Here is a 9,493-nt window from a genome sequence, read left to right on the forward strand (position 1 = left end):
ATCTCCAGCAGAGGGCGCCCCACCATTCACACAGTGATAACTATGAAGCAATGCCAGTAAATGTGCTGATCCTGAGATGAACTTCACAGGCAGTTGAGCTCTTGATTAAAATAAGCACTTTGATTGTTGTATGACTGTTTGTTTTTATTTTGTGTTCCTCCCCGTCTGAAGGTGGTGTTGTGTTTTGACCGCGTATTCTGGGATCCCAGCGTCAACCTGTTTGGTCATGTTGGCTCCACCACAGCAAGTCGAGGCGAACTCTTCCTCTTCTGGAACCTCTACAAAGGTGACAAAGATCCCTTTTACTTTCACACTGTTGTTGTAGATACTTTGACGCAGAGCGATGTGGTACTGAGATATATTTCATGTTCATATATAATGTCATATACATGCCCTTCTCTGATAGATCCATAAAACGCATCTGTAACAAACTGCCTTTCCTCTTTTCAGCCCCGATCCTACTCGCTCTGATGGCTGGTGAGGCCGCTGGCATCATGGAGAACATCAGCGATGATGTGATTGTCGGACGCTGCCTGGCCATTCTCAAAGGAATATTTGGAAGCAGCGCCGTACCGCAGGTACACGACTCTCCCACTTTGCTGATATTTTCAGTGCTGACATTTGTTTGTTCATATTTCACCACTTTCATCTTGATTACTTCTTTAACTTCCACATACCCGATAGTTTATTCCTCTCACAATATTTATATAATTTGACATAGCTGGCAGTTGTGTTCATTTACAACTTCATTATGTTTGTTGTTTACAGAAAAGTAGTGGTGGATTGTATTTTTTAAGCTCCATCATTAGTTTTATTTCTCTGGTTTTTCCATTACTGTAAGTGGAATGTCAACTTAATTCCTGAATTGACCCCCATAACCAGCACGACTTTACACAGCGAGCATATGTGAAAGGCACTCATAAGTGGAGTCGTATCCAAACCACTCGTCATTATAAATCATTTGCTTATGGTTTCAAATGGGATAAAATCATATGCATGGAAGCCAGCGTTGGAACTGTTTGCCAACCAGCTGTTTACAGGTCCCTCCAATATCATCATGGAAACTCCTGAAAAGTATGTGGTGTTGTTTGTTGTCATGGCAGCCAAAGGAAACTGTGGTCACTCGTTGGCGTGCAGACCCCTGGGCGCGGGGCTCCTACTCGTACGTCGCAGCAGGTTCTTCGGGTAACGACTATGACCTTATGGCACAACCCATCACACCTGGCCCTGCTATACCGGGAGCCTCACAGGTAAGCACACAAACTACTAAAGAATCGTGTGTGTAAGTGTGTGTAAGCGAGAGAAAGCAGGGAGAGAAGGCATCCCGGGCCTGACCACGATATTTAACCAAACCAAAGCAGAGTAGTTTATTCCCCACACAGATGTTTTTTGTGCTCTTTTGAAGTTTGCATGCTGATTGATGTGAACAAGTCATATTTATGCGTTGACTGATGAGTTCTGGCAGTTTACTACCGCACTTTTTCCTGTCTCATCAGTCCCCCTATTTTCTTATAATTCCTTATTATGTTGGGACAATCCAACATCGATCTCACTGTGGTTTTCCTTTTCCTCTCAGCCGGTCCCTCGTCTCTTCTTCTCTGGGGAGCACACTATCAGGAATTACCCTGCTACAGTCCATGGCGCCCTGCTCAGCGGGCTCCGTGAGGCTGGACGCATTGCAGATCAGTTCCTGGGTGCCATGTACACGCTTCCCCGACAGGCCACTCCCACAGCCGCCAGCAACCCTCAGCAGGCTCAGCCCACCCCCAGTGTCTGAAATTGCCTCTCCCAGTTCCTGCCAACTCCAGACTGTCAGACAAACTACTGCATTTTTGAGAAAAATACATGTAGTAATGACTTGAGGATTTATTTTCTGGCTTTAGGTATGATGTGAGATTCCATAACTGGAGCATTTCAGTTCCTCAGACTTTTATTTTGGGATGTTCGTGACTGTACACATTTCCTGCAAAATGTGGAGACAGATGTAACCCACTACAGAGACTGTGCTATGCTAAAGAATGAGGAATCAATCCCAATTTTATTACATAGTAATGTAATAAGTCATCTAAGACTTTATAAATATGTGACTTCCCAGTCTTAAAAACAGAAGCATGGCATTATGTTTGGTACTCAGAGCGATTCAGTGTATTTGATTCCATGCGAAGCATGTTTGCAAAATCCAGTGTCTATTTATGTGCCCCCGTCTAAATACTAAATGTACACACAACCTAAAACCAGACATCGTATATCTGTTTATCTCTTTCCCCCTGGTGTCGTTCCAGAGGGCTTGTCTTGGTGGTCTTAAGGCTTAAAAACGTTGCTATGGACTGTAGCTGTATGCCTCCTAAATGTACTTTCTACTATTTAGGTTGCAGAGTGTAGTGAAAATAGTTCGTATTAAAAGCTGAAAAGACATATGTTGAACGAATTGTGAATGTTTTTGTTTCCATTGCAAGTATTTTATTATGGTTGTCATCACATACTTTTTTTATATTGTTGATTTGTTTTGTTATTAAAAGAAGAAAGAGATTACACCTTGAAATCTCAGCGTTTTTCTTCTTGAAAATGAAAAGGGTGGGTATGCAGACTTAATTTTTCAGATTTTAAACACAGAACAAAGTGCTTTATGTCCTGTTGTTACCTGCAGATGTGTAGTTTTTGTACTTGTACATACATGTACAAAAGTACCATAGCTGCTTATTTGACCCCCCAATGACCCTCCTTCATTGCAAGTCTGGCTGCTTTCCTGTGTGTGTGTGTGAGTGAGTGTGTGTGAGTGAGGGAGTGATGAGGGTCCCTGGCAGCAGCTCCACATAGTGGGGGATCTGATGAATGAGGGGGCAGATTAAAATGGTCAACCATGAGCTATGAGCTTTTCTGTGGAGTTGTATTTCAGGGCTCTGTGCCCCTCTGTTTCCATGCACTCTTGAGCGTCACAGGCCTTGTTTCCCCCCAGAGATGCGGTTATTATTATCGTGACCAAAGGAGATGTTTGATGTAACAACAGTAATTTGAGCTGGGGTTTTGGACTGAAGCACTCGGGTATTTTCACCTCCCTGGTAAACCATAAGCTCAGAGCAGTGTTTAACTGTTGACTGGTGAGGTTATTTTTCATAATAGCCTCAAGCCCACATCAACTGATTATTTGAATGAGAGGCAGAGACAGCTAGTTATAAAAATCCTTTGGATGAGAGACCACAGCATGTCTGAGCACATCTCATATGATTCATAGGTGTGGGGTGGAATGTATACAGGTACAAACACCTCCCACATGCTGTTATGTGTATTTTGAACATTATCCATAATAATCAGATATGTAGAAATACAGAAATGACATATGCACTGTATAATTGTTTCAGCTTATGTGAGTATAGTGTTTTAGCCATGCTAGCGGATGGCTCTAGGCATGGCCATGTCAGTCAGTCCACAACTTTCACCCAGACTGAAATATCTTAAATGCTATTTCATGGATTCCCATGAACGTTTGTACAAACATCCTACTGATTTTGGGGATCCCTTGACTCTAGCAACACAATCAGATCAAATCATTTCACTTTGTCCAATCCTTTGAAAAAAACTGACATTCCAATTTGCCTCATCTGTACTTTTAATTAAAACACACTAAACTATGATGGTGAACATAGTAAACAAAATACCTCCTAAGCGTCAATGTGAGCATGTTAGCAGGCTGATGTTAGCTTTTAGTTCGAAGCACAACGTAACAAAGTCACTAGCGTGTCTGTAAAGTTTTGTCTTGTTGACAATATGAATCTGTTCTGTAAAATACAGAAATACATGAAATCCCACACATGTACAGTTATCAAGCTGGTGAGAGTTCTTCAACACTGCATGCTGGACCTCAATAACCCTTTGGATGTATTCTCACAGTCAACATCCCCCTCAGCCTTTGCTACGTATATGACACCTGTTGTAGGCAGTGAATCCTCTTTCTCACTCTCACTCCTCCGTCTTCCTCCTACTCTTGCCTGGAGTGCCACTGAGTCATTTCTATGGTTGACTTCACAGCACTAATTCAGGTCAGGCACCAGCGCTGAGGCTCAGGAGTACCAGGGTCCAAACAGGCACCACTGTGTTAGGGTAGCACCTCCCCACATCTGAACTTAGGACAGATTAAACCCCTCAAGCAGGAGACAGCATTAACCCCTGACTCTCAACTGTTTTGACTCATGACACCCCACAAACAAATCAAGGAATAGTCCTGATTCCTCTTTAGCAGTGCTAAATGGTGAACTCTGATAAGGGAGGAGTTTTATTTTTCATGTGCTACTTTACTTGACATTTTATCAGACATTTTAACTTGTCATAGTAGGTAGAGTACAGCTTAAACTGATAAACATGGCCGTGTTCAACAGTAAAATGCTACTTAACCACTGATGTTCTAATCTAATTAGGAAATACATTACATATTCAAAGGCAGTTTTTCAGTACAGTACATATTGCTGATAACACTTGTATTTTTACATCATAAGATTTTGAATTTATTTAATGTAATGGGAGAATTTTTACACTGTGGGATCTGAACACTTCTTCCACCACTGTATGTATGTATATATGAAATAGACCTTCAAAACAAGTCTTTGTGGGAAGTGAACAAAACTTGTCAAAATTAAATCTTACTTTTATAGCAAATTATAGTAGAATAATAGAGCAGATTAAAAACGTTGCCAGTTCATTTGATTTTGGATTAAGTGGAATTCTTGGCAGAACACTTCAACTGTGTCAAAGGGTGTCTTATATCAGGAGTTCAACTCTTCTTTTATTTATTCAGTTGTCTAAATGTCTAGATAAGAGAAATATAGGTAATATAAATTCTATAAATATATATACACAATTTGATACTACTGAGATTATTAATGTAAAGCTGTGAGTCCAAGAGCTGCCTCAGTAGCCTCAATAGACCATAATGTAATGCAGCTAAGCACTAACATGTCACTTGTTCTCAACTTTGGCTCCATCACTCTCTCCACCCATACACAAAAGGCCATGCAAGAGTTGTACAAAACTGATCTGGGAAATGTAGGAAACTACCAAGCAGCTTGAGTTTAAAGTGGGTAAAAATTCAGTGGAAAACCTCTCCTGAGATGCACTGCGCATTACTGATGGATAATAAAGTAAATGAGGGTCAGAGGTGTGTAAAAAAAGTTTTAATCAGAATAAATCCTCCAATCAACACATTCTAAAGTAAGCTATAGGAACAGAAGTCCTGGCTTTCACAAAGCGAAGCGTAGCTGTTTAAGAGAAAGTTGTGTGTGCTGACCTTGCATTCCACAACAGCTTGTGGTTTTCCTCTTTGTACCTGACAAATTTGCCTCGTTTGTCTGCCTGCTTATTTTGCATACCGTCAGCTGCTGTTCTCTCTGCTCAAACCAGTGGATTGGACGGGGACACAGACAGACAGACAGACAGAGAGAGAGCCGCAGGAAATCAAAACTTGCTAAGCTTGTTCAGCAAAAGAGCATGAAAGAGATTAACATCCATGGTTGAGTTTTACGCACGATCAGCTACGCACACACATACTGAAAAAAGGTTCCAACATGGAGACGTGTTACAAACAGGTTGGTTTTTTATTTTTATTGGAATACATATGGTTTGCTGTACAGTTGGCAGCTTCAAGGGACCTACATGCAGAGTGCGCCAGCCACAGTAAGGTTAAAACATGCACAATGTATTAAGTCTAAAACAGAACAAAACAAAAGTAATAATAGCCTTCCCACACAGTCCACCTGGCATTGCTGACACACTTAGAAGCAATAATGAAATCATAGAAACCCTTATGATCTGATTTCATCACATACATTTTTGTGTGTTGACACCTCTGTTTGTCAGTCTCCTTCTGCACACAAAATTAACTTATAAAACAAGCAAACAAAAATTTAACAAAAACTGGTTGATTGTAGAGGCCTGAAATTCTTGTATCTCTGCATGTATGTGTGTAAGAGAGATGAGATCCAGTTATGTTTTTTCTTTATTTAAATTCCTATTAGATTATTCCTATTAGATTATTTGTGTGCGTCAATATATACACGTGTGTCTGGGGTCTGCACACTTCTTTCTTTGGCAGCACTTACAAAGATACAGCATGGAAGATGTACAAACCCTGAATTTATGAGCGAGGGAGAACAGAGTAGCGAAGAGGCCGAAGCACTGAATGGTCCCCAGTAAAAATGGGACGACACATGGTGAAGCACTCAGCACTGCCGACCTGCTCAGCTCTGATAAAACGCACATCGCTCTCATTCTTTAATGACTATGACATAACCCTGGCCTCTCTCTCTCTCTCTCTCTCTCTCTCTCTCTGATCCATGGTGTGCCGTCATGTCTCCAGGTCATGAGAAATGTCTTGTATTAAAATAACAAACACAAAATACAGGAATAAGTACTCTCCAGGAGTGTAATAACAATGATGAAGATACATTATCTTGTGACATTATCTTGCAAAAAATATCATTCTTAAAATCAAGATGGACAAATACTTAATATATTTCAATAATAAAGGCCCACTTTACAAAATTAAAGATTTTGCTTAAATAAAATCTATCCGATATAGCTTCCAAAATAAGACATCTTTTGTTTAACAAAGAAATAAAAACATACATGACCAGATAACAAAAAAAGAGAAACCCCTTAAATTGATTATTTCCCCTTAATTTCAGTTTCTTAGAGACAGGGTATCCATCTGGGGAAACACTGGCATTGTCTCCAACTGTAAATACTGTGGAATGATTTTGGCACAATGTTAGAAGGCTGAGATGCGGGCATAACAGGGTGCCATAGCTCAGAAAATATGTTCACACATGATTCACTCACTGAGTGCACACCAATTTCCTTTCTGTGTGAGTTGATGCTTAAATATTCTAATTTGGCTGGTGCAAAAACACATAACATACACGACTGGTACATTCAGCAAACAGCTACTGGTTAAAATACAATTCTGGGATACAGAAGAGGGAACTTTTTGACAAAGGGGACTAAGGAGTCATTAGTCGTTTGAGGTCTTAAAGTTAAGTGCTGGTTAAGTGCAGATTATAGCCTATGCCACACAATGACACCATGACCCTGGCTTCACAATGGAGGCCTTTGAGGACAAGGGCCTACTCACTGCCCGAGTGCCACCACTCCAATCTCCACTAAGTACATTCTAGTCTACTTTATAAAAAGGAAAAAACAATGACTTGTAAATAACGGATGTTTATACATACACCAGCAGAGCCTAAGAGGATTTCTGTTAACTCTTTAGTTGGTATTTGCAGCAGCAAAGCTGAGGGCAGCCTCTTTTCTCTCCACTGCGTAACTACCTCTTGTCCTTCTAGGAGTTTTCAATCACATCATTCACAGCCATGTCCTAAATATTCTGCTCCAGCAGCAGCCATCATACTGATTCTCCGATTAAACAAATGATCTGCAAAACTACCATCAATTCAGGGAGGAGGAGCGACAAAAACTCATAAACAGCCCCCAGCTGCTTCTTTATAGTGCCACAAAAGCCATAGAAGTCTGGAAACCTGTAAAGTCTTCACTTGAGTCCCAGATGACCAGTCAGTACATTCCACCATGTCAACACTATACAGGCTCTCGTCACTGGAAGCAATGGATAAGACTTATAACGTGCGAGTAGTGGCATGTAGCCCAAAACACATATCGATAGAAGCCTTAATTGGTCCAGAAAGGTTTCAATGGACGAAGTGAATGTAGAGTCAGGTGTTAGTGTACTTTGGGGCCTTGTAAGGAAGAGAGGCAGCATGCATAGCGGAGGACGCAGTTTCAACTTTGCCCTTTAAAAAGCGTTCTTTGAAGCCGGTCTCCAGGAGGGAAACCCTCCGACGCGTCATAAAACTTACAGTTTCCGACAGCTGGGCTCTTCCTGGGACCCCCAACTCAAATACTCTCTTCATGGTGATGGGTGGGTGTGTGTGTGTGTGCGTGTGTGCGTGCATGCGTGTGTGAGAGAGTGAGAGTGAGAGAGACTGAAGTAAAATAAAATGAATGACAGAGGTTGCACAGAGACTGTAGGATTGTCTGCATCGTAGACTATTTATTTATTGGGCAAACTTTACAGGGGCAGTAAGGCAGGGTGAGTGTGGAAGAGGGCATGTGCGTTAGCATCATCAAGTTTCTATATACAGTAATCCTGACCTACAGTGATGTCAGCCTCGGGTATATAAAAAAAAAAAAATAAAACTACAAAAAAAAACAAAACAACCTATCTCCGGCCCTTCGTGTGCAGCTCTGACAAACACACAGGCACATATGTCATTCAACAGCTTCTTACTCGGGGATCTGCAGCAGCTTACAACACACCGGTTTACATGTCCAGCTTTAAAACTAGAGCCCTCACTGACATATTAATAACAATGCATGCCGATGGACGACCACACCACGTGCATCTCTGGCAGCATGAGCACAGGCAGAAGTGGACATTCGATACCCTTTCTGTTTTAATTATCCCTAAAGTGGACATCACTGCCAAGCTGTCTGTCTTCCTCCCTCCTGTATTTAGAAGCCCTGAGTCAAGACGTAAAGACAGGATTAGATGTAGCCCTGAACTCTGACCTTTCAGCTACCCAGGGAGCTGCCCATCACTATCTGGTGACAGGCCTCTGGCCTTCAACAAAACAACTCTCTGAACCAGCAACACATAGAACCACTGTTTAGGACTAGGCTTTCCTTTTAGGAAATGGGAATCCAAGGGAGATGCAGAGAAACAGAGGAAGGAGGAGGAAGAGAGGAAGAGAGCGGGAGGGACATTTGACTTCTCTGAAATACTAAAAGGAAAATTGGAATCAGTTGAAAAGATGAGATTGGGGATGAAATGGCACTCCCTCTTGGTAAATGAGATGAGTGGTAGTAGTAACATACAGAGAAAGCACAGACTATATGATCATCAAGTCATTGCATGTGCACTGAGAGCTCAGAACAGTATGTCTGGTCTGTTTTTGCTCGATCATAAAGCCAGTAGTGTCCATGAAGAGGCCACAAGGCAATCCTTCCTGAGGCTGCGCTGCACCCTGCGACTCTGACAGACAAATCCAAAGATATAGACACAGTGTTTTGGGCAGTGCGGTCTATATTCCTTAAAAGGTTCGAAAAGAAAAAAAACTAGCTTTTTCTCAGGGAAACCTTTTGTGACATCCCTCAGGGAGGAGTTCCCTCTGAGAACCTTTTTAATTTAACGCTTAAACCAAAACTCTTACAATGTTCAATACAACAATCCTTCAAATGTAAAAACTATTTAAAAAAGAACCTCACAATTAGTATTGTATGTTATTTATCTGTACAGCAAGTTTTAGGTACATCGTGCAAGTCTGAATCTGTTGGGACTGAATGTATGTCAAGGCACAGATGAACATACTGTAGATATTTCTAGAAAATGGTAAAAATAATGGACATGAACAATGTGCATTCTGAAGATAACGTTTTACTTTGAACTTGGAGCAAACTTGTCACTACACAGTCATCCCCTCCGATCTGGGGG

The 9,493-nt window shown here is 41.3% G+C and overlaps 1 protein-coding gene across 1 annotated transcript in view; it reads left to right on the forward strand.

Moving 5' to 3' along the window:
• Positions 1–2,532, forward strand: part of kdm1a (lysine (K)-specific demethylase 1a) — an 18,445-nt gene extending 15,913 nt beyond the window's left edge. The window contains exons 20-22 of the mRNA XM_046062623.1: positions 451–578; positions 1,104–1,250; positions 1,577–2,532. Coding sequence (XP_045918579.1) covers positions 451–578; positions 1,104–1,250; positions 1,577–1,777 — 476 coding nt within the window. The 3' untranslated portion in view covers positions 1,778–2,532. The remainder of the gene's footprint in view (positions 1–450; positions 579–1,103; positions 1,251–1,576) is intronic.
• The last annotated feature ends 6,961 nt before the right edge of the window (positions 2,533–9,493 follow it).

Source organism: Micropterus dolomieu, linkage group LG11, assembly GCF_021292245.1.
Source record: "Micropterus dolomieu isolate WLL.071019.BEF.003 ecotype Adirondacks linkage group LG11, ASM2129224v1, whole genome shotgun sequence".
NCBI classification, from domain to species: Eukaryota; Metazoa; Chordata; class Actinopteri; order Centrarchiformes; family Centrarchidae; genus Micropterus; species Micropterus dolomieu.